At 51.8% G+C, this 26,124-nt stretch overlaps 1 protein-coding gene across 1 annotated transcript in view; it reads right to left on the reverse strand.

The window, feature by feature from the left end:
- Positions 1-19,723, reverse strand: part of KCNC1 (potassium voltage-gated channel subfamily C member 1) — a 55,399-nt gene extending 35,676 nt beyond the window's left edge. Inside the window, exon 1 of the mRNA XM_039851527.1 lies at positions 17,996-19,723. Within this exon, the coding sequence (XP_039707461.1) occupies positions 17,996-18,565 (570 nt within the window). The 5' untranslated portion in view covers positions 18,566-19,723. The remainder of the gene's footprint in view (positions 1-17,995) is intronic.
- Positions 19,724-26,124: the final 6,401 nt, after the last annotated feature.

The raw sequence follows: 26,124 nt of genomic DNA on the forward strand, positions 1-26,124 counted from the left end.
TGTTCCTTAAACATGCCAGACACATGCCTGCCTTAGGGCCCTCGCACTGGCTGTTCCCTCTGCCCAGAATGCATTTCCCCAGGGAGCCTCATGGCTCATTCCTTCACAGGCCAACCCTGACTCCTCTATTTAAAATCTCGACCAGCACCCCCCACCAAATCCGGTTTTTGTATTCTGCTCCCCCTGCCATTTTTATGTACCATCTTCAAACACACTAACTTTTCCCCAGCTTTACTGAGGTTTAATATACATACAATAACATTCGCCCATTCTAAGCATGTGGTTGGATGAATGCTGGCACTTTAAACTATCTAATCTACTGAGTTTTCATATTTATTGTCCTTTGGAATTTAAGGTCTATGAGGTGGCTTGATCTGGGGATCAGGGCTGGCTCTGCTGCCAGGACTCACCACACGCTGTACACTAGTAGGGGAAGGGGGCCCCTTCTTCGGACACCAGGAGCCCAGCTAAGTAAGCAAGAGCCCAGCTTCCCATCTGTATGAAGGGCATGTATACACATCCTGTGTCCTCTGGCTTCAATCCTTCCAAACAATGGGCCTAACACGTTTATTCCCTTTGGTCTCCTTAGGAAGCGAGCCCCTCCTCTGGTGCCCACCTTCTCTTGTCTGCACGGGCAGTGTGCACAATCACTGATTCACTGATGCTCTATCTGCATCTACAATGACAATGTCCATGATCACTGATTTCAGACATGCCAGCACTGACCACACTCACAGCGGATCTTCATCTACATCAGTAAAAGGATAATCTCTATCCGTGAATCCGTGACTAAGTGGCCCTGGATGCAGTCACGAATCATTCAGCTACGTTCTCATCTGCTCAGTCTCCACAGAGCTTGTTTGTTACACTGGCAATGGGCAGAGATTGAGAGCAGACCCATGTCTACACTGGCAATGGGTACACTCATTATAGCAGACTCACATATACACGTACAGCAGGCACAATCACGCATCTCTTGGCAATGGGCACACTCAGTAAACCAAGATCTGAGTTCCCACCAGCCATGGACATAAACGACTGAGGAGAGAGGGCGCAAGGGCACAAAGCCTCCTTTACGGAGAGGGGCCGCCATATCCTCCTCACCCAGCAGGCCGTCAGGTGAAGGCGCTGGTTGTGGAGTTCCATAGCCCCAGTCCTGCCTAGGGGGCAGAACTGGCATGGGAATGTGGAATTCAAAACCCGCATGTGGGCCTTAGAGTGTGGAATCTAGAATCTGGGCATCAGAACTGGAATCTGGGACACATGGTGAGGAGATGAGACCATGTCTATTCCCAGAGTCTTGAGATCACTCAAGGTGAGGAGAGACTTGGAGTGTGTGACTCCCAGCGCCACCCACCCCATGCCCAGGTCTGGCCTAGCCAGCCTGGGCTTAAAAAAGCACCAGGAAATGTCACTTTCTTTTTGAGAAGGTGCAATGGGAGGAGATGTCCCAGGCAGTTTAGTTGCCAGCCTATTCAAAGGTTGAGAATGGGGACAGTACTTAAAAATCCTGAAGCTTGTTTCCTACCCAGGCTGACAGGATTTCAGCTTCTTCCATGGCAGATAGAGTCCTACCTAGTGCCAGCCCAGAGCTCCCTGCTCCCACAGTGCTGCCATTTCCCCATCTGCAAAAAGAGGGGTGGCTCAGATCCCTTTGAGCTCCTCCTCTATTTCTAGGACACCTGTGAACCCATAAGAACATCTAGATCCTACCAAGACATAGCCTGCACAAGATACAGTGAGGGTAGATTCCTCCTGAGAGAATTAAGCTCCAAGGACATCGGCTATATATTGATGCAGCTTTCACTCAATGTTTCATTCGTTAAATCATCAAGTACTTACTGAGTGCCTATTATACACCAGGCACCACTTTTCAAAACCACCACCAGAAATAACAGCTTTAAATAAAGCTCCTGGCATAGAGCTAGGCACATAGTAGGTATCAATCATGAGGATAAAGATACCTACAGTGTATTGACACTTATCTTGAGCTGGAACTATCCTGAGCTCTCTCACATGCCTCATCTCATTACCTTTACACCATATCTGAGGTCCATACTGTGAATACCATCCCAATTTTACAAAGAAGGAAACTGAGGCTTGGAGAGGTTAAGTTGCCTAAGAACATACACCAGGGAGGTGAAGGAGTTGGAATTTGAAACCCAGCTTTGTCTGACTCCAGAACACATGCTCTTAAGCACTCTCCTAATCCCTCAACAAATATTTATAGAATGAATGCCTGAGTGAATAAATGAAACTTTGTTTTGGTGTAAGTATGGGTCCATGAGTGTCCCAGGCCATTGGTATGCACGAGTGTGGGGAGCATGTGTGTACAGATGTTTGTGTGCTTGCATGTGGAGCTTTTTTATGGAAAGACTTTCCCTTGTTGTCTTGGTCTTGTGTGTGCTGGAGCTATACTTAGCTGCAGCCGTGACTGTAATGAGCAGTTAGCGGCACACCAGGCACTCTCATTGGGACCTGGTTTCCCAAGGAGATTGCTGGGGCCAGTGAATGTATGTGGGGGGTGCAGCCTGCTGCTGGGGGGACGCTAGAACAAGGCTTTGTGTCTGTGAGCACAGACGCTCACAGCATTGTGCCTTGTGCAAATGGAGATCCTTAGCTCCAGCTGGAGAAATGTTTTAGGCTAGCAGCATCTCCAGGTCCTGCCGAGCTCAACTATTGGGCACCCATGTCCATGGTCCCTTTACTGGCCCTTGCTCGGCAATTAGAATGAAAGCCCTGGAGCTCATGTCTAGAGCCTGGGGCTTGACAGCAAAAAGCAGTGGGAATCTCAGGTGGATCTCAGTATACCTGAGCCAAGGTCATCTAGGGCCTCAGGAGGGCTACCCCACTGTCAGCAGAGCTGTGCTGCCCCTTGGAGCATGCCCTGCCAGAGCTACAAGAGGGGCTCATTCACCAAGGCTGGGGGACCTGAGGATGAAGAGTGTCCTCCCCGTCTCAGAACAGAATGAAACCACAGGTATGATCAGAGTGTCTTGGGGTTCAGAGGCCAACTCCCCACTCACTGTCTGCCCACAATGGCTTCAGGGAGTCTGGAGAACCTTAGGGCCTGAAGCTTTCCCTGTCATATGGCACTGCCTACAACTTCTTTCCAGCCTACCCTGATTCTCCTCCATCAGAGCCTCTTACCTTTGAGAGTAGGCAAGTCTCCCAGGCCAGTCCCTGCCCCCAGCGCCCAGCTTCCTCGCTCTACATCTGGCAAACCCACATTCTCTACACATGGGATGGGTTGCTCGACCCTGCCTTCTACCCTGAGGTTCTCAGCTTCCAACTCCTGTCCTCTAGGATGTTTTCATTCCATGAGAGGCAGGATTTCCTCTCCCGCCTTGAAGCCAAGAGAGTAGAAATTTATCTATCCATCCTCACGTTCATCCATTTGTTGACCCATCCACTAAGCTACTCACTCAGCTGGGTATCCATTCATACATCTTTCCCTCCACCATTCATCCATATCCATTCATGTACCCATCTTTTCATTCATTCTTTCATCCACTTGTTCATCCAACTACTGTCTATGCAACTACTTCATTCTTGACCAGAGAACCACAGCATAATAGGAACACTGGCACTGCTCTAGTTTACCTTCTTAATTTCCCAAAGAAGACCTGGGGTCTAGTACTTTTCCCATCACTTACTAACTGTGTGGTCTTGTATAAATAAATTAACTTTTCTGGGCCATTTTTTTCTTCATCAATAAAATGGGGATAATATCTAATCCTTGTACTTTACAGGGCTGTTGTGAGGTACGTTGCTTCAGCAAAGACTGATTGATTCCAAGTTATGTAACAGGCACTATCATTGCTTAGGCTAGTCCTTGTCCTCTAAGAGGCTGCAGCTGAGTCAAGGAGTCATGTAACCTCAATAGGTCAGCTGGATCAAGGGCAGGCAGAGTTTTCTTGGAGAGCAGCCTCTTCAGGAGGGTGATCAGGAAAGGCTCCAGACAGGAGGGGACATCAAAGCCAGCCTTGAAAGATGGCTCTGTTTCAAATATGCAGAGGTGGGAGAAAGGGCATTCTTGGTGGAGGGAAGAAAATAAGAAAAGACAGGAGGCAGGGAGCTAGAGCATGCTGGAGGCACAGCTGATGTGCATGGAGGCCAAAGGTGGGTGTTCTGGAAGGATAGGATGGGTGGGATTTTGAAGGGTAGCACAACAGGGTTTGGGAGGGGCCATGGACATGGCAAGACTCAGCACGGTAGCACAAACCACAGCGATTCCTTACTCTGAGGCTTTTACTCAGATCCCCTGACTGCCAGACAGGAAAAAAATAATCTGCCTGGTGACAGCCAGGCCTTGGGAGACACGATTCCTGCCACCTAGAAGGGAAGCCAGCTCCTGGCATTTCTGACCTTTGTGCCGCTAAATATATCATTGGTGACAGTGGTTCATGCCTCTGAGGCTATGGGGCCACCGGATGAGGCTTCCACAGTCTGCCTCCTTGTCTCTGTGGCTCAGCCAAGGCCTCATTATACCAGCTCCCCTGGGAAATATGAATCGAGGACTAGGGTGACAATAGTGCCTCAGGGGACCAGATCCAACCCCTGGTAAGCATCTCCTGTGTGCCAGGCACAGTGCTTGGGCTTTGCCCCTCTGAGACTCATCCCCCTTTCAAAGAAGAGGAAATGGGCTCAGCCAGATGCCACCTGCTCACACTGAGGTAGAGAGGAGACCAAAACCCAGGCCCAGACAGGTCCAAGGCCTGTGCTCTCACCACTACTACATCCCCTCCTCACACTCCCCATGCCCTTGAGATCACGGTCTCCTGCACATGGCCCTGCTATGAACCATATTTTCTCCCTCACAAATTATCTTTCTGCCTCTGGTCTTAGTGGATTCTCCCAGCAACGCTGAGAGGTAGGGAGACATCATTATGCACACTTTATAGATGAGGAAGCTAGGGCCCAGAAACACAAGAGCTATGCTCCAGGTGTGTGGGCTGGTCAGGGGCCACATTAGGAGAGCCACAGAAACATGGGGAGAAGCACGCTGCCCAGGGCCAGCCCTTAGAAGATGACAGCCATGTAGGCCCAGCCTTCGGCCCTCAGCCCAGGGTTCTGGCTGGCTCCAGGTGGCCCAGCAGGTGACCGTGTTCCTCACAGCGGCTCAGGAGGCCCCTGAGGTTCAGCATAAAACATTAATCTCTAACTGGTAAGATGCTGGCCCTGGCAGGAGGCTGTGGTCTAAAGTATGTTCACAGTCCTGTCCTGGTGACACAGCCCAAGGGAGTCACATTTCCCCATTCTACCACCTGCACAGGCAGAGAAGCTCCCCAGGGAACCAACGAAGCCTCCTTGGTCACAGCATCCCTTTGTGGACATTAGGTTCATGTTCTCGGAAGCTCTCAGCGGGGTGAGGCCAGTGTCTGCAGAGCATCCTAGAAAGAGGCCTCATGTGCCAAATGGTGAGAACGGCAGCAGTGCATAACTGGAAACACCTGTGCTGTGTCATGTACTGTGCTGAAGGGCTTTCTGTGGCTTATCTTATTCATCTCACAGCAGCCCCTTGAAGAAGGGACTCTTATTGTCCCCCTTTAGAGCTGAGATGGCTGAGGCTTGCAGAGGTCCCACAGCTAATAATCAGTGGAGCCAGGTTTGGACCTTTGGCTTCATTCTGGTCCGTAACCACTACACTAACCATCTTCTCTCAACACACCTGGAGTGAGAGCCAGGTGAGCAGCTATCGAGGGCAACGTGAATAGGAATTGCTAACAGGACTTTATCTGGAAGCGCCCCTCAACTCTGGCTCCCTGACCAAATTCTTTCCCACTCCATATCCCTCTCAGGGGACAGCTCATCCCTTAGTGTGGTGGCAGCAGCGTGTAGCCCCACCATCTCCTCTGGGGCATAGTTGGTTTTAGGAAGATGACAGAGGTCTCCCAGTCTGGTGAGGCAGGAGCCTCGTCTCTGAGGCCCAGCTTTCTGGAGGTCCACACTGTGCAGCCCCTGTGGCCATGGGAGGGGAGGGGATGGCAATGCAGATATGAGCACAACCAAGCACTGGGCTGGCACACCCGGAGACCCCACCGGCAGGCCCTGCTAGAGGCACACCCACCGTTGGGAGCACTGTGGGCGATGGGAAGCTCTTCCCTGCTCTATCTGACCTACCACTGTCCCCTGGATCTCTGAGCCTGGCCCTGGACACTGACCTCTCAGAGTGTCTTGAATCCCAGGCACATGCCTGTTCAGGGCATGTCCCATTTCCTTCTGTTTCCCGGATGTCACATATCCCCCTCCCTCACCTTCTTCAAGTCTTTGCTGAAACATCACCAGCTCAGGGAGACCTTCCCTGCCTGGTTAAAGATGCCACTTCCAGTACTTCCTGAGCCCTTCCCTCCGTTATGTATTTCCATAGCGCTTCTCACCATCAGACACACTATTTATTCCACATATCGCTTTGTTTCTTTTTATTCTCTTTGCACGAGAATATAAGCTTGTTGAGGGCAGGGATTTTTGACTGTTTTGCTGTTTGCTCTATTCTCAGCTTCTAAAGCAGTGCCTGCGACCTAGTAAGTAGATAGTCAATATATATTTGTTGACTGAATGAATGCTAACAGCAGCTCCTGGCAGGGGAACTACACAAACTGTTTTCATGTGCGGAGTTGGAGTGTTGGGAGAGAAGTCCCTTACTGCACTGTGGATGGAGAAGGAAAGAGGTGAAGTTGGGGGGATACCACAGGCAGTGAGCCAGGGGCTTGTGGGCTGGAGCCAAGAGACCAGGGTGAAGCAGGATCAGAGCTGTCAGACCAGCAGGGGAAAGGTCTGAGTCATGCTAGGATGGAAGGGGCATCTGAGGCCCTGCACAAGCTTGAGGAAGCTTCCTTTGTCTGCCATGGCCCAGGCTGAAGTAGCACCTGAGCCTGGGCCCAGTGAGGGTGGCTCCTGCAGCCCCCTGAGCTCAGCCGTCTTGGCTGCCCCATCTAATATTAGCTCGTCCCTATCCAGCCTGGCGTCGGTGTGACAGGGCAGGCCAGACCTGGAGTGAGTACCAAGCACCAGCATAAACAGGAGCCCCAGGCCCTAGCCCCTGGGCTCTGGCAACTCCTGGGGTCTGCCTGGCTCCTGCTGCCACTGACCCCTGTGTCTGAGCATGCCCTGTAAAGAGAAGACGTTTCAATCCTGAGCTGTGATGCATGGCCCCGTCCGCCAGTCTCACGACGCTGGCACACTTGTCAGCATCTCAGGTCCCTGTGCTTGGCTCTCGACCATAGCCTGATGTCCATGGCTCTCCCTCCCTCTCCACCTGCAGGCAGAAGTTTCATCATCCATCTTTCTCATTCCTCACTACACCTGGGCAGGGAGGCAGAGCACGATGAGCAACCCATTCTAACAGATGGGAGACTAAGTCTCAGAGGGGGCTGTGGCCTGCCAATGACACACAGAAGTTTTGTGGCAGAACCAAGACAGAATCGAGGCCTGCCTCCCAGAGTGACACCCCTGAAATCTGGCCCCTTGGGGAAGCAGATGCTGGAAGGAGGGGAGCCCAGGGCCAAGGTAGGTGAGGTGACCCCTAAACAGGCATTTGAAGGGAGAGTCGGTTGCTGAAAGAAAGAAGCAGAGAGGGAACAGGTGAGGGTTTGGCTCGTTCAGAGCCAAGCGCTGATAAAAAGACAATAATGGAACCCACAATAATTAAGCACTTATGTTCCGGGTTCTAGGCTAAGTGCTTAACACATTCAATCCTCACGACTTCTTTATGAGTCAGGTTCTATTAATATTCCTCTCTTGAGGCACAGACAGGTCAGGGAACTTGTCCAAGGTCACACAGCTGGGAAGTGGTCAGGCTGAGATTCGAACACAGGTCTCTTGGCTCCAGAGGCCATGCTCTTAGAAGAGAACGGGGATCTAGGTCATATTGCCAAGGTCAGGAAGCTAGGAAGTGGGGGCCAGCCACAAAGCCCACCTACTGAACACATAACCGAGGCTCAAAGCAAGGGGTTTGAGACAAAAAGCATCCCAGGCCTTTGAAGGATAGAGTCTGTTGAAAGCCAGTAACTAATTCCTAGAACTTCCTACTAACATAGCTGATAGAGGAAAGGGGACAATGGGAGGAGAAAGGGAAGGGAGGGAGGTGGATAAGGAAGGAGACAGGAAGGGATAGACAGAAAGAACCTGGCTGGCCTTCGGGAGAAACAGAATCCCAAGGGAAATCAGGCTTGGGTGTTAGGCTGGACCAAGTGGACTTGGGAACTCAATGTTCCTGCAAAGTCACCATCCTAGAGTTCGTGCATCCTCGTTTTGAAAAATAGTTTCTTGGCTTTTGAGCTCTGGTTGGGAGTAGTGGTTGGGCTTATGCCATGTGATGAAGTTTAGAGAGATGGTGGAGTCAAGATGTAAAGAGCCTGCTATGGCCCTAGGTGGTGACAGTGGCAGGTGGGACCCTACCTGACTGGACCCTGACTAGGGCAGCCCGGCACTCGGCACTGCCTCAGCCTCTGCCTCTCCATCATGGCTGCAGGCCTGCAGGATGGCGGGGTTGTGTTTCCAGGTAAGGCTAGGAAGGAGGAGGCCAGCCATTGAGTGGCTCAAAGATGTGGTGCCAATGTCTGACCTAGGTCTTGAACTCTGGCCTCCTTATTTATTCTTTCAACAAATATTCATTTAGCACCCACTATGTGCCAGGCCCCATTCTAGGTCCCAAGCATAGAACAATGGGTAAAAGAGACAAAAATCCCTGCCCTCATGGAGCTAACAAACGTTCTAGTAGGGGAGACAGACAATAAACAAGGTAAATAAATAAAATGTAGTTAGATGGTGGTAAATGCCACGGAGAAAACAGGAAAGCACAAAAGAGGGGATGGGGATGGCAGGGTACAATCTGAGATGATAGTGTCTGAGTCTAGACCTGAAAAAGGTGAGGGACGAATATGTGGGGAGAAAGCACTCCAGGTGGAAGGAGCCGCAAGAGCACAGGTCCTGAGGCAGGGGCCCTGACGATGTGTTGGGGGAAACCAAAGAGGCCAGAAGGACGTGAAGGAGGGAGGCGGGAGAATGGAGGGAGAGGTGGGGCGCAGAAGTTCATGTGGAGCTCGTAAAGAGTTCCTTATAACCCTCGTAAGGACACTCCTCCCGAGTGAGACATAGCAGTCATGGCTCGGGCTGACTAGCATTTTACCAGGGTGGTCCTGACTGCTGCGTGGAGAAGGCACTGGCAAGGACAGAAGCGGGGAGGACAGTTCGCAGTAAACATGGGTAAGAGAGAAGACATGGCTTCAGATAGGAAGGTAGCGATGGAGGTGATGAGATGTGGTTGGGTCCTGGGTAAGTTTTCAACGTGGGGAAAATAGGATTTGTTGCTGTGTGAGATAAAGAGGAGAGTCGAGGATGACACCAAGGTTTTTGGTCTGAGCAACTGGACGCAGGTGCCATTTACTGAGCTAAGGGCCTTACCCTTAAGTCCATCACCCTGACATCTACATCTTGAGCACAAGGAAAGGTCAGAATACCCCATGAAGCTCTGCCAACCTGCAAACAAACATCCAGGCCTTTCTGCGTCCTTATACTTCCCCACGACTGGGAAGTGTTGCCTGCATCAGCACTTCTCAGAATTTAATGTGTGTATGATTCATCTGGGACTCTTGTTAAAATGCAGATTCTGAATCAGTAGGTCTGGGGTGTTGGGGGTGGTGAACTCTTCTTTTCTAACAATTGCCCAGGCAATGTTGATATTTTGGTCAGAAGACCACACTGAGTAGCAAGACCCCCCATGTCCCAAACCCTACTGCAGACCCTTCCCCCCTGAGCCTTAGCATCACCCAGGAGTGGAGTAAACATTCTGACCTGACCCCTCCCCAGAGCTAGGAATCTAGTGCTTCCAGGACAGAGCCCAGGAGCCTGACCTTTTTTGAAGCATGACAGGTAATCTGAGAGTCAGCCATGTGTGGGAGTCATCGAGCAACCATCCCTACAGCTCCCAGTGCAGCCGCTGCAAACACCCCTACACCAACCCTGGCCCCATCTAGCAGAGCAGCAGCTCACTGACCTCCTTTCCATTGCACCCCTATACCATTGAAGTTAGGCCCCCTGCCCTTCTCCCGCCCCTACAGACTAGTACAGCACCTCCTGTCTGAGTGTACCTTTCTGCAACTCCCAGAGGGCAGACAGCCAATAGAAGGGCCTGGGGGAAGAGGGCAACAGATGCCACTCACTGGGCCTGAGCAAGCATACCCTAAGGAGGTGGTACTCCCATGTCTGTGCCCACAAGAAAGGTGGGTGAGTTTATCATGCCACCGATGGCTCACAGGGACCCAGCACCAGAACCGACCCCAAGCAGGGCACGATTACTATGCCCTGAATGAATGAATGAACCAGAGCAGGTTGAGGGTGCCTGAATGAATGTAGGAAGCTCTTCAGATCCCCTCCCCTGGGCTCCTGCCTGTTTGGAATCAGGACTCTTGCCAGGAGAGCTCACATGTGCCCTAGAGAGGAGCTAGGCCAAGGATGAGGAAGGAGAGCTAGGGGAGGACTAACTTGGCTCTCACAGTGCCTCTGGGAAGCTGAAGCTCAGAATTCTTCGACTCCTGGAATATCAGAGCTGGGAAGGGACTTTGTGGTCATTTAGAACAACCTCTGAATTTTATGGGTGGAGAAACTGCAGCCTGAAGGTATGATGGAACTTGCCCAAGGTAGCCTAGTTGGTTTAATGGCCTGGCTATAGATCTTTCTCTGGCCCAGTTGCCTGATGCCCACTATTGGGGTCTTGTCTGTGGCCTCATCTCTCCATGTACCCCAGCTAGTCCCTAATCCTGAGGGCTTGCCTGTCCCCAGCCACTGGCCTCCAGAACTGAACCGTAAACCTCCAGCTTGAATCATGTAAGCCTGGCGACTCCATGCTCAACCCCAATCCCTCACTCTCAAAGGAGGTCAGTGAGGGTGGGAGCAGCCAGGCTAAACGTTAGTGATCTTAAGGGATGGGTTTTCACATTAAGCAAAAACTAGAAAGTACACTGCTGGAGGGGAAGACATGGGCAAAATCCTGGAGGTTTGAATGAGGGCTGAAGATGAAGAGGCCAGGAAGGAGCCTGGCAGAAGGGAGCAGCAGGAGACATGGCCAGGTTCCAGAGCAGAAGGCCTCGAATGCCGAGCTGAGGAGAAGCCAGCATTCCCACCATGCATGACCTCATGCAGGATAACTTGTGATTCTCCCCAAGCCCTCTGCCATCTTTCTGCAGGCCATATGGAGGCCCAGGGCCTGCATGGGTGGTGGGGGCAGTTGAGGCACCTTCTGAAAACCCTCTTCCTGAAGGCTTCCAGAGCATTCTCTCAGCTCCTGCAAGCTGGACCCTCACCTGCCATTGTTCAGGGGTCAGAACTGGCTGAGCAGAATTCCCTGATAGTTTTTTTGGGAAAGAGTGTTTGGTGGGGGAGGGAGGGAACCAGATGAAAACAAAGCCTGAGACTTGGCAAGCCAGAGACCCCACCAGCACTGGAAACAACAAAAGGCAGTAAGTACTGAGCAGTGGTTATGGACAGAGCTCCAGTGTCAGGCAGACCCAGGTCTGAATACCTGCTCCATCACTTGTGATAATATTAATATAGTTCCATGAGAGTTTTGTGAGAATTAAATGAGAATATGTAAATCAAGCCCCTAAAACTGTCTGACTCATACTAAGTGCTTTAGTAAATAGTAGCCATTAATAATGTGATTCAAGGAAGAAAGAGGGTTCTGTAAAATCCTGCTTAAAGGATGATAAGAATAGGATTTTGGCCAAGTCTGGGTGGACTGACCTATGGAGGTCTTGACCAGCTGTGCTGAGCCCTGAGGGCAGAATGAGGAAGAGAGGCTTGAGGGCAGGTAGCTGCTTATTCTCCCTCCCTTTAGGGGAGGAAAGAATGGGAGTAGTAAGAGGACAACACGGGCACGGGTGGGATTTGGTGCTCTTTCAAAACTGAGAGCCGAAAGAAATGCAAAGGGCCAGGCCGTAGGCCAAGAGGCTTGGGGTGTGAGTTTGAGTCTCACTGATTCCCTGTGTGGTTCTGGGCAAGTATCTTCCCCTCCCTGAGCCTGTTTCTCCTCCGCTGGATGAGGACAGTGGTGAGAAATGGCCTGGGAGCACTCATCTGAAGCAACAGTCCCAGGTATGTGGAAGGTGGTCCTTGCCGCCCCAGTGGTTGCCCTGAACAAGGTCTGGCAGCCTACAGTCACTGGAGCCTCTTCGGCTCCCATTCTCCTCTGAGCCTGCACCTGGGGAAGGGAAGCTCAGGCCAGGGGTGGGGTGACATGGCTGGCCCGGGGGCTGATGGGAGGCAGCGGCTTGAGGCCCTGACCTTTTGGTCCAGAGCGAATACACTGGTCATGGGACTGCTCAGAATAGCTGTAGCACTATATTCAGCTGTCTTGGAAGGCCCCAAGATCCCTGGCCCAGGCAGCAAGCCCTGGAAAAAGCTCCCACCAGACCTCCTCCCCCACCACTGAGACAGCCTGCCTCCCTCTCTCTTGGAGGTTCAAGCTAATCTTCAAATCTTCTGGCAAATGCCAGACCTCCCACCCAGAGTTAGGGAGCACAGACTCCTGCCCCAAGAGCACCAGACTCCAAACACTCCCTGAGGTGCCTTAAGGTAGACACGGGTTCCCAGGCCACTGAGCTGGGACTTAGACACCTAGGTTTCTGAACCAGCCCCGTAAGTAACCTCTTCACATGTGACCTTGAGTAAAGCACTCCTCTCTGGGCCTCAGCGTCCTCATCTGCCATAATGATAGTTCTTATTATAATGCGTATGTAAGAAGCTTAGAGTCTGGAGAAGGAGACAAGTCAAGCAAGGTTGCTAATGGACATTTTATTACAAACCAGATAGCTTCTATGAAGGGAAGGACTCTGGTTCTGAGTCCTGACCCAGCCTATGGGGTCTGGGAAGGCATCGCTGAGAAACTGATGTTTGAGGCAGGATGTGAAGGATGAAGAGGGGAAAATCAGGAGGAAAGAGTGCTCCAGAAGGAACAGCATATGCAAAGGCCCTGAGGCAGGGGGACCTGGTGCATGCAAGAAACTGAAACGAGGCCAGGGTGACTAGAGCTCACTGAGTGATGGGGAGAGCCAAGCAAGAGGAGACTGGAGAGACAGGCAGGGCCTGAGGGGCCATGGTATGGACCAGGGAAGCACCAAAGGGTTTTGAGCAGGCGAGAAGGGGAGCTGACAGATTTGTGAGTTGAAGAGACCTCTGTGGTTGCCAAGTAAAGAACGAACTGGAGGTGTAGGCGCTGGAGTGGGGAGAGCAGCCCCGAAGCTGTTAGAAAGGTTTGCCTGAAGGATACAGTAGTGACTTGAACCAGGAGGGTGGACAAGGAGACAGAGGGCAAAGGATGAAGTCTAAAGAGAATCATGAAGTAAAATGATAATATAGCCAATAGAAGTAATAGTAACAGCCAACATTTATTGAGTACTTACTGCATACCAGGCCCTGTGACTTGGGGCTGTCCACATATTACCTCAGTTAATCTTTCCATCAACCCTCTGGGGGAGTGTTCTATCATTATGCCCATTTTATAGGTAAAGAGGCTGAGAGACTCTGACTAGGAGATGCTTGGCTTGTGCTTTTCTTTACTGGGAGGGGAGCTGGGGGTTGGAGTTACCGTTCAAAGATACAAGGACACCTGTAAAAGCATCATGGGAAAGAGAAGAACACTGAATGAAGGATACACTGCGGCAGGACGCACTTGGGATGGGTGGGAGGGGGACACGCCCAGACCCTTCGCCACTGCTCATGAGTCTTCTTAACATGTTACCACGACTCGAACTGGGGCCCTGGAGAAGTGGGCCGAGTTGAGGGTGCAAGCTCCCTAGGATGTCCCTAGTTGTAGCTCTGTCCCCAATTCCTCTGCATGCCAAGCCAATGCTCCAAGAGCCCTGTGTCTGCTGGGACCCAAGAAAGAAACAGAAGCCTCTGGCTGGGCTCTTCATCCCAGCCACAGATGAATTTCCTTCCCAGAGAACTGAGGAAGAGTCAGACAACATCAGGACCATAGAGGTGGGGACAAAGCAGAGAGACAGAGACCTGGAGTAGGAGGAGAGGTGGGCAATGAGGTAGATGGAGGTGGGACTTCCACTGGCACTCCTTAGTCATTTGGAAGGTCAAGGGATTCCAGGGGACAGATGTCAACACATACATACACACACACACACAAATCTCTGACACAGAATAATATTCCTGATGACAACATGTAAATCATAGATAAAAGCCAAGGGCCTCAGACCTGTACTGGCCCCCAAAGAAAAGAGGAGGGCAGGTTTCAAGTCAAAGGCTGCCCTGGGCTGCCCCAACATAACCCTGCCTGCTCTCACAGCTCTATGGCTTTGCATGCTTGGACTGCTGTTCCTTGCCATCTGCCTAGCAAATACCTACTTGCTCCTCAAAGCCCGCCCAAGCATTACCTCTTCTGGGACAGTTCTTACTCTCATAGCCCCAGGAAGCCCCTTCACAGACACAGACATAGGGTCATCATCATCCTTTGCTTGTGTGTGTCTGGGGTACCACCCCTCATCCCAGAATACAAGCTGGCCTCATTTGTCCTTGCTCACCTCACCACCCTTCACCCCCTCAGCCCGGGTGCCCAGGAAACCATAGGAGAAAGGGTCCTGAGAACCAACTGCTCCAGCTAGCGCTGTCACTCCTGAAAAACTCAGAAGGGGTCTCCCGCCCCAGCCAAGTATAGCCCCTATCTTTGTGGACCAATGCTAAGGCCTGGGAGAGATGGCCCTACTACCTGGTCTACACATCAACAACTGGCCCGGGCTACCGCAGTATTTCTATTGAGATTGAGAAATGAGGAGCAAAACTGCTCACTAAGGCAGCTCAGGAGTCCCAGGAGATGGAGGCAGCAGGCAGGAAGCTGGTGTGGAGTTTCATTTTCCTAAGGTACACGCATGCCCAGGCAGCACAAGGTCTCTCTTACATATAAGCACACACAGCAACATTGACACACAGTCTCTGTCTTACATACAGCCTCACATCAGTCTGTGTCACACATAGGTTCCCCCACCCCACATACAGCTCACACACAGATGGCCTCATGCACACAGCCTCACATGCAGAGCTTCGCATATATAGTTTCATGTTTGCCACACACATCAGTACACTCACAGTGACACACTCACAAGTCTCTTACACACTCTCCCAAGAATCTCCCTCTCCCTTACATATATAATCTCTTTTTTCTTATATATACACACTCATGCATTCTCATTTTCACACACAGTCCTTCTCTCAAAACACACACAATCTCTCTCACACACACAGAATTTCTATGAGACTCACAGAATGTCACAGTCTTGACACACACACACACACAACATACCACATCCAGAGTCTCACTCGTCGTATTTTTATTCTCATAGTCTTTCTCATACATGAAGAGTCTCTTACAGACATACAGAGTCTCTCTTTTTCACACACATATACAATGTCACACACATACAAGATTCTGGCCTAGAATCTAGAATAAAAATTTAAATCCTGACTCACAAATTAGAGGAGGCTGGGGGACGCTGTGGGGGAGGGGTAAACAAAGGTGACAGCAGCAGCGGCAGAGCACGGATGGAGGGGGGGGAGGGCAGGCAGACTAGTCTCTGCGCAGAGAGGCAGCGCAATGCAGCTAGGCCAGCTGAGGGCGGCAGGAAGCCTGGGTTCTAATCCACGATCTGCCCTCAGTTCTCGTGTGCCCTTGGGCAGGTCCCTCCCCATGTGGATCTCAGTGTCCTCATCTGTCACCCAAGGGAGTCGGAATGACTCTGTGAGGCTGCTGGGGAAAGAAGGTGGCATCGACAGGCTGGGCACCTTCTAACTTTCCTTCATCCCCCTCTGCTGCCCAGCTTTTCCCCCAGAGTCTGCTCTTCAACGGACGCTCAAGAGAAGCAGAACTTTTCTGTAACACTTTGTATACCAAAAGACCCCACAGCACACTAGCTGGCCCATTTATCTGCATTGGGTAAAGGCCACCTCACGGCCTTGGAATGTCCAGTGGAAGAAGATGGACAGGGGAGAAGGCTAGGACAAGCCCCACATAACCCCTGCCTGTTCTGTAACTCAGGGACATTGGTTGGAGCCCTAAAGCTAAACTCAAGGGTGGGGGGGGCAGTCTTTTGCTAGGGAGCCAGGAGGCTGAGAGGACAATGAAAAACTGAGGAAGTTGGGCCCACTTCTTGCTTCCTGGGCCAAGGAAGGTGGTGTGGTGGTAAGATACTGTCTAAGGTCAATCGTAGGCTGAGTTGGCAGCTGCTCTAACCCAGGCCTTTGCCCAGCAATACCTGCCCCCCCCAACATGTGCTGGTTCAAACCTCCAGTTTCCCTCCTCCTGCCCCTCCCCACAGCTCAGCCACAGCCTCCAGTTACATAATTCCCAGGCTATGGTGGCTTCTGTCATTAGAGGGGAGGGAAGAGGAGGCCTCCGAGGGTCTCAGTCCACTTTGAGGATGGCAGGAAGCTGGTGGCCAGCTCTGGGGAGGATAAGGTCCCAGGAGGCCTGGTTCTAATCCTGCTTAGCCTCTAGCTCCCTGGGTGACCTTGGGTAGGGTCTTCAGTGGCAAAATGAGGGGCTTGGCTATTACACCCCCCCTCATACACATCTATTTTAGGATTTAATGTATAAATGTATAAAACTGACCTGTTGCCCCCTCCCTCCCATGCTAAAATATCGAGTGTTTTATCTCAGTAACAAATCTACCAGGCCTGTGCCTAAACAGTGCCTTTTTCTGCCTAGGGACACCTCAGTGTCACCTAAATCCCTTTCCCCCATTGATCTTTGGCAGCTGAGCAGATACTCCTGCTCCCTCCCCTGCCCCATCCTCCCGCCCTTGGCTCTGGTAGGCAGGAAGGAAGGCATGTAGAGCAGTAAAGGAGAATGGCAGAGGTTTGCCCAGTAGGAAGACGAGGGTGGCTATGGATGGGAGAGGGGCTCTGCTTTAAATTCCCAACTCTGACCTGCCCCCTCATGCCTTAGGCTCCATTCAGGCCTCTGAGGACAGAAATCAGAGAAAGAAGGCAAGGGGTGTCTCTTCCAGGGTAGGTGGCTACTACCAGTGTCTCCCTTATGGGCTCAGTTAAGTAACAAAAACACTTAGAATTCACCAGACCCCCCTCTTCCCATTTTACAGATGAAGAAACTGATCCAGAGAGGCCACCTGAGGGGCTGTGGTCAGCCCCAGAGTGCCCTTCCTACCCTGCAACAAGCTGCTGTCACTAAAGGGGAGTGGCTGATGAAGACACGCCCACCTCTCACATATCTCCTAGGTCCCTTTTAGACCCCCTCTCTGTTCTTGACAGGTCCCAGGCATAAGCCCAGTGGTCTCCTCCAACACCCTGCCCTTCTGACAAGGAAGAAGGTCAGGCTCTGTTCCCAGGAGCAGGTCTCTGAGGGGTCACATCACACTCCCACAGCCCAGCTCTATGCCAACTACTAAGCTAGTAATTAGCCACAAAGATTCCCCCTTGACCACCTCTTCGGAATGACTTGAGGCTGCTCCCTAGGGAGGGGGTAGTCTCAGGCAACAGTCCAGGCCTCAAGCCCTTTTCTGTGGACCCTAGCTGGCTCCAGATGCCCTAAGGAAGGAAGGGCTCCCAGCCTCCCTCTCCACACCAAAGTCTAAAGGGTGGATCACACCTTCACAGCGTACATCTGCAAGGACATAATCATGCACGCACAGGCACTCCTGCACACTCAAACAAACACACATGCTCACTCATTCCCACTACATTCTTTACACCACCAGTTACATAAATATGTACATAAAATCTACCCATACATATAAACACACCCATTCATACTCGCTCATACATATTAAATTTGGAAATACAGACATAGACCTTACATACGTACAAAACTAGTCATCCACGAAAAAAGTCACCCTCTTTCTTACACACACACGCACACACACACCTTTCAGTTCTGATTCCCTAGGTGCCAATTCTCAAATCCACTCCTGCCCGCGAGAGGTAGAGGACCCTACTTTCCCCACCCCACTCTTCTTAGGGCTAAGTTGTCACTTACCCGCGCATAGCGCGATGAGTAGGGGTCCTCGAAGAGCGCCCAGATTCGCGGCTGCCAGCGGCGCCAGAAGCCGCCGGGCCGGCCGTCAGGGGAGTCGCTGAGCGCCAGGCGCTTGGTCATCTCCAGCTCGTCCTCGCCGTCGCCTGAGTCGCCCGGGCCGTCGGCGTCCGCGTCGTCTGCGCTGTTGTCCAGGGGCGCGCCGCCGAAGCTGTCCAGCGCCTCCTCGGCGTCGCGGTGCTGGCGGTACGTCATCCAGCAGCAGGGCTCCACGTCGGTCTCGTCGATGCCCCAGAAGGCCAGCTCCTCCTCGTAGAGCGGCCCGCACACGTCGGCAGGGCAGTGTAGCTTGCCCGTGCGGTAGTAGTTCAGGATGTGCGCGAAGACGCCCGGATGGCGGTCGAAAAAGAACTCGTCGGCGCGCGGGTCATAGTCGAAATGGCTGTGGGCGTCGGGCTCTGCCAGCCAGGCGAGCCGCGTGCCGGGCAGCGTGCGCAGCGTCGAGCGGTACGTCTGGTGGCGCGTGCCGCCCACGTTGATCACGATGCGCTCGCTCTCGTCCCCTTGGCCCATCGCGGCGCCCCCTTAGGCATGGCGCGGCCCAGCGACACCCATGGGAGCGGCCGCCAGGGGGAGTTGGCGCCGGGGAGGGGGGCGCGTGGCCTCCTCCCCCCTCCCCCCAGCCGTCGGCAGGGGACAGACGACCGCGGCTCTGGCCACCCCAAGAGCGACCCAAGCCCCTTGGGGGGGCTTTCTATCGGGTGCTGGTCCAGGGGAGTGTGCGCGGGATCCCAAGGTCTCTAGGCGCCAGATGTGGGAGGGAGCTGGTCCGGCTGCGGAGGAGGCAGAGAAGGAAAGGGAGGGAGGGAAGAAAGAAGGGAGGAGGGGGGCGGCGCTCAGCGGCGAGCCCGGGGAGGGGGGAAAAGAGGGTAGGGGGGCCGGGCTACCGTCCCCATCTCAGCGGGAAAATGGAGAAATCGACACAAAGCTTTGGAGGGGGAAGGTCAGCTGCTTCCAAGGCGGGATATATAGACCAGCCCCCGGAAGGGGGAGGGGACGGGGCCGGGAAAATCGCGCTCTGCTGTGCGGTGGTCGACACAGCGTGCTCTCGGCACCGGGTAGATGGATGCCCGCTGCTTTCCTCGCAGCGTGGCCGGGTTGCAGCTCGGGGAGCAAGGCGGGCTCCGGCCCCCTCCCTCTCTCCTTGCTTGGCTGCCTGCTCCCCCCCGCGGCGGGCGCGCCTGCCCGCCCGCCCTCTTCGCTCCTTCTCCCCGCCTCTCGGAGATGGCGGGCCCCCTGGGCAGGGGCACCCGGAACGCTGCTCCGTGCGGCTGCCGCGGAGCGCTGCGCTCCGTGCGCTCTGGTTCGAACTGGAGCTCCGCTGGGAAGCGCTCCGAATCCGGCGGCGGTGCTGAAAGGACAGCTCCCGGACTGCTGCGGAGCTGTGAGGGGCCCGGCAGGGGTTCTCCGAGCTGGATTCAGTCTGCGGGGCGGGTGGGCACTGGCTCCGGTGCCTCTGCGCCCCGCGCTCCGTGCCCCGCTTCGGGCAGGCGGTTGGCGCTGCCAGCCGAGGTGAGGGGGCTACTGCAGTCGGGCCCGAGAGGCGGGCGTAGCGGGTCCCGGCGAGGCGAGGCCGGGGAAGCGAGGCGCGGAGCGGCCGCCGCCGCCGCGACACTGCTGCCGCCCGGGCTGCTGCTCGGCTCGCTTGGTCGCTTGCTTGCTCGCGCGGTCCGCGTCCAGCCCGCCGCTCTCCGGACACGGGCACACGGCGCGCGCAGCCGCACTCGCCCCCGGAGGGAGGCGCCGCGCTGGGTCCTAAAAAGCCCTGATTCCGCGCCCCCCTCCCAGCCCCACGCGGAGCTGGGCCTCCCTCAACCCCGGCGCTGGGGGCGCCCGCCCAACACGGCTTCTGCTTTTCCCGGGGGGCCCGCCGACGCTCCGCCCTCGGGGAGTGCTACTCGATGGGCGCAGGCTCCGGGAGACGTCTAGGCCCGCTTCCCCGGGTGAGACTGAGGTGAGAAAGGCGTCTGTACCCCTACCCATCCAAACTAGGGATTGTCTGATCCCCTAGTGAACCGAGACGCCCTCGACTGCTATGAGACACACCTCGACCCAGGCCAGTATTGGCCGCTCCAAACAGCTCTTTAATATCAACCCTTTCCACGGAATCTGGAGCCCACGTGATCCTTTCAGGGGTACTCTCTTTCAGGACTCCAAAATAACAGTCTCCCTCTCCTACCCTTCCCCCTCCCAGCCCCAGCCACACACACAACACACATGCTGTCCTTTAAGCTCTCTACTAACAACTCAATTATCCTGGACCCCTGTTAACCCCTTTTGACCCCTTACTCACCCTAGGCCCTTCTTAACTCCAAGCTGACCCTAGTCTCATGAGTACCACGCACTCTTGCTTATTGATCCCAGCTCACTGATCCTCCCACACTAGCCCTGGATCCCTAGATGGGGATCTCTTATGAAAAGGACATTCTGCCCTTAGAGGTCAAAAGGAGCAACTGCCCCTGGTGGTCCTGAACATTGACCATCACCGCTCTCCCCTGGGGCTCCAGCTGCTCTGGGTAGTAAGCTCATACTGTGTCTGGAGGCTAGATGGGAACAGCTGCCTGCTGTGATTCCTACAGCTTCACAGATGATCCTGGGGGTAGGGGTTGCAGTTTGGGCCTCCTGGCCTTCCCATATTTGCTGCCAGTGCTTCAGTTTACTGAGCAATCACTCTTACTACTGATTTGTTCCAGGCTCTTTTCCAGGCACAGGGACCCTGCCCTCCCAGGCTAGTAGGGAAGTGGGCAGGTGGGCCTGGACAGGGTTGGGGAGGTCAGCCCAACTCTAGGGGTGGTTGTGTTGGGAAAGAGGCTTATTGATCCCAGCCCAGCTCAATCGAACACAAGGCTGCCTGGGCAAAGGGCGATTTAATTAAGAAGACATGAGGTTCTTATTTACCTGTTGGCACTTGCTAACTGTGCAGACAGCTGTCCCTTGACATTGACCTGCAGACACTGTTGTGGGCCTGGGGACAAAGCTATGCTGCAGACATCTCTCTCCTCACTTGGCCAGGGGAATCCCAGCCCAGTCCCTGAGGGAGACGTTTGGAAGAGTAGAGAGGATTGGAGAGAGGTCAGGGGCAGGGCAAGAGATCAGAGATGGGAGAGAAGGACAGAGATGGGTAAAGGTAAAGAGAGATCTGGAGTCTGGGGCCAGGATGGCACATCCTCCCTCCAGAGATTGATCTGTGTTATTCCTCTAAATATCAGAGTAATGCAGAGGGGAGAGTGCTTTTGAGTTTCCCTCTCACCCTCTCCCAGTGAGCCTCGTCCCCTAGCCATGAGGAGGCCTGAACTGGTATGGCTCAGCCTGGCCCAGATTCAGATCCCTTGAACACAGGCTCTCAGAAACCTGTGCCTCAATCCAAGGACATGATAAAACAGAGAAATGGAGACCCCAGAAGGAAGAGAAAAAGATAGATACAGAGATGGACACACACACACACACACACACACACACACACACACACACACACACCCCTGGCTGGGAGAAATCGATGGGGGAAAGACAAGAAAGAGGCCTTTCCAAACCTTACTTTCCTTCCAGCTAGATGCTCACCCCTCTTCTCCCCGCAGGAAGCCTTCTGTGATTCTGCCAGCCATAGGGGCCAAGGGATCCATCTTTTCCCTCTCCTGCAGGACCACATGGGATCCAAGTATGGCTCCCAATCTTCACTTTGACTCATCTCATTTCCAAAAGACGACTAGCAGCTTTCCCACGGATGCTTCTTGTTTGCGTCTCTCCACAGTGCCCAGAGCACAAGAGCTCCTCACTAAAGGCTGGATGATTTGCGATAGGCCAGGAGAGGGTCCAGGAGAGGGTCCAGGATCCTAAAATCTCAGGGCTAGAGGTCATGGGAGTCTGGAGCCCTTAACTGAGGCTGATTCAAAGAGTGGGACTTACCCAGGGTCTCTCAGGGAGCCAGTGCAGAGCCCACTCAGGCCATTACCCCATAGTGAGTCATAATGGGGAGCTGAAGTGTGCCCCAAATGGTGGAGGGAAGAAGGAGACAGAGAGAGGGAGAGAGAGAGAGAGAGAGAGAGAGAGAGAGAGAGAGAGGAGAGAGAGAGAGAGAGAGATGCAAAGGGCTCCTAGTAGGGGAAGATTGGGTAATTAGGTGTTCTGGTCAGGCCTGGCCCTGGAGGGTATGCTAGAAAAAGAGGCAGGCCAGGACTGGAGAGAAAGGGAGTGTGAAAAGGTGTCTGTCACACCCTAAAATCCCGTGAGGCAAAAACGGCTCAGAGAGAAGAGTTTCCCAGGTGGGGGAGAGTGGCTGCCCCTGAGGTGCCCCACACTGTCCCACTTTAATAATCTCACCTTTATCCTTGATGATGCCCCCCAGCCCAGGCTCCAAAGAGTGCCTCCCCACTTTCTCTATCCTAAGCAAGGGACATAAGTCTCTTTTCTCACTCCCTCTTCACACTGTAAGAAGGCTGGCATTTGCAGAAAGCCCAGAAAAACCAAGAGGGCAACACAGGAAAAAAAGGAAAAAGGCCCCAGAGACATGAGGAAAGGAGGAGGAACTGCTGACTGAGCCTTAGCTTCTCACCCACAACCACTAACCACAGACCCTCAGCCCAGCTGAGAACCTCACTCCTTCCCCTTTTTGAGCAGTTCTCCCTTGCTCACAGACATTTGCCCCCTCCCTTGCAGAGAGGAAGACTTGTGGTCCCACGCCAGGGTCTTTAGGATCAGTGGCTGGCAAGAGGGGGGCAGCGAACTACTGATGAGGTGGCGGTGTCCAGTGACTAGGAGCATAGACTCTAGGACCAGAGTGCCTGGGTTCAAATCCCAGCTCCGCCATTGACTAGCTATGACCTTAGGCAAATTATTCGATTTCTCTATGCCTCAGTTTCTTTATTGTTGGATATGAGTCACAATAATAAGTTCTCTATCCCTAATACCTCAGTTCTGGAATTTCTTATGTTCAGATTAGAAGGGAGGAGTTGCTGATTCCCAGTAGCTCCGTGGTAGGACTGGCTAGAGGATGAGCTAGGGCTGGGAGTGGACTAGAAAGTGGTGAAGCAAGTCCTGCAATGAAGTTTGACTTATGTTCCCACACCTGGCACTTGCAGGCCTTAGATCTAGCCTCTGGAACTGGCCTAAAGCCAGCCCCCAGGCCTTTGTCCGGGTTGACATATCCTATACACTCCTCTCCCCAGGCCCAAGGCCTTAGCATTCCTGATAGGTTGGGGTGCCATCTTGTGGCCACATCTGGAAGCTAACCTAAGCTGGGCACTGACAGTAGGCTTTGAGGTTATGGTAAGCTGTGGAACCAACGGGCATTTTTTCCTCGGACAGGGACCCCTCTCTCCAATGGACAACGGAAAGTGAACCTAAAGGTGCCATAGTGGGAAACTGGTGACCGTGGCTGCTGGGTCTGTAGCTTGAGCACTGACCCTCGTACCTAACCTGGGAATGGGTGGGTATACAGCCGTTCCTTCCTGCAAACCCTGGATGAGTGGATCCCAGATCTCTTAGGCCAGGAGAGATCAAGAAGGGGGCTAAGGTGAAGAATAGTTTAGGGAAGAGCCAGACCAGGGTTTCTCAGTCTCTGCACTATTGACATTTTCGACCAGATGCTTCTTTGTCGTAGGGGCTATACTGTACATTGTAGGATGTTTAGCAGCATTCCTGGCCTCGCATTCCTGGCCTCTATCCACTAGATGTCAGTAGAATCCCTTCCCCAGTCATGACAATCAAAAAGGTCTACAGACACTGCCAAATGTCCTCTGGGGAGTAAAATGTCCTCTGGTTGAGAGAAACACTGATCTAGACAGATTTGGTTACAAATCTCATTTTGCTGCTTACCAGTGTGTAAACTAGTCACTCTCTCTCTCTGGATTTGTTTCCTTATCTGCAAAAAAATAATATTTTGTGAGGATTAAACGAGATAGTGTCTTTCATTGAACTTTCTTCTCTTTCCTTATTCTTCTTCCCTTGGACTGCCTACCCTTCCAAACCCTTTGTGACCAGCCCTTGCTCCCATGAGCTCCTGCCATTCCTCTGCACCATCCACCCCTCGGAGTGTCAGTGTAGCTCAGGGAGCAGAGCCTCAGCCCTTCCTAGGCTTGGCTTTGGGGAAGATGGGACCTCAATGCCTCTTGCTGCTAGCCATGGGAATAAGATGGGGAGGAGGGAAATGATAATGGCTGTGTTGAAGGTGCATGAGGATGTCGGGTGCATATGTGTAGGGAGGGGAGGTGGGTATGGGCATTTCTGCGAGAGTGTCCCTAGAAAGACTGGGCAGGGACCACTGAGTTCTCCCAGAAGCAGTTGGAGATGTGAAGCTCTCCCAAGGGTCTCTCTCTCTCTGTGACTCCTTTGACAGGAGCCCTGTGGGTTCTCCTGGGTATGCTCCTGTGTGTGAGTCAGTCTGCAGGTAAGCATGGTCAGCAGTGTGCAGGGTCCAGGTTTTGTGAGGCCTGAAATTTAAACATTTGGGAGTCACTCTTTAAAAAAAGAATAGAAAGTTGAGTACAAAAGTGAATATTTATTTAGACTTAGAAAAAAAAAGTCAGGACCAGATGTAAGCTTCAAAAAAGCTGATAAATACTATAAACATGAAAAATTGAGGAAAAGTAGCTTAATATTATTAACTGCCTGACACACCTACATAATGCTTTTAAATAAGTTATATTTACTTGGAAGCATTCATAATGCTAACAAAAACAGTTGCAACTTTGTTTTTGCAATTACAGAATAATATTCAGTGAACAAAAACATTTATTACATGAAAGCTTCATCAAAAATGACTGAAAATGAAAAAATCATCATACTCCCATATAACTATTTTTTGGGGGCACCAATAAGAAACTGATTTAAATTTCCATGTCAATTTACAGGTCCCATGTTTTACCAGGCAAAGTTTGTGGTTACTGAAATACCACCAGGACGGGACTACTAAAGATACACTCATGAAATGTATAGGACCCAGAATAGCGAAAATAATCTTGAAGAAGAACAAAGTTGGAGGACTTAACACTTCTAAAATTACTACAAAGCTATAGTAATCAAGCCTGTGTGATACTGGCATAACGAAGGACAGACAGATCAATAGAATAGAACTGAGAGTCCAGAAATAAACCTATGCTTTTATAGCCAATTAATTTTTGACAAGGGTGCCAAGACAATTCAATAGGAGACGAGTAATCTTTTCAACATAAATAGTGCAGGGACAACTACATATCCACATACAAAAGAATGAAGTTGGGCCTCTTCATCATACCATATACAAAACTAACTAAAAATGGATCAAATGTCTAAATATAACAGCTAAAATTATGAAACTCTTAGAAGAACTTGGATAGTTAATGGTTTCTTAGATATGATGCCAAAAACACAAACAACACAGGATATAGGTATATTAGACTTCACTGAAATAATAAAAAAGACACAAACTTTGTGCTTCAAAGGACAGGATGAAGAAAGTGAAAAGACAAGCATAGAATGGGAGAAGATATTTGTAAATCATATATCTGGTAAGGGTCTACTATTTGGAATATATAAAGAACTCATAACTCAACAACAAAAAGACAAATAACCTAATTTAAAATGGATAAAGGGTTTAAAAAGACATTTCTTTAAAGAAGATAAACAAATGGCCAATAAACAGAGAAAAAGGTACTCAACATCATTAGTCATTAGGGAAATGCAAATCAAAATCACAATGAGATACCACTTCATACCCACTGAGATGGCTAGAATAAAAAGACAAATATTAATAGTGCTGTCGAGGATATAGAGAAATTGGAACCATCTTACATTGCTGATGAGGAATGCAAAATGGTGCAGCTGCTTTGGGGAAAATTTTGACAGTTCTTCAAAAATTTTAACATAGAGTTATGATATATACCTAGCAATTTCACTTTAGATATATACCCAAGACAGTTAAAAGCATACATTCACACAAGAAGTTGTACATGAATATTCATAGCAGAATTATTCATAATAGCTAAAAATGGAAACAACCCAAATATCTACCAACTGATGACTGGATAAGCAAAGTGTGATATATCTATATGTTGGACTATTATTCAGCTATATAAAGGAATGGAGTGCTGATACAAGCT

The sequence above is a fragment of the Pteropus medius genome, unplaced genomic scaffold (assembly GCF_902729225.1).
Source record: "Pteropus medius unplaced genomic scaffold, Ma_sr-lr_union100, whole genome shotgun sequence".
NCBI lineage: Eukaryota > Metazoa > Chordata > Mammalia > Chiroptera > Pteropodidae > Pteropus > Pteropus medius.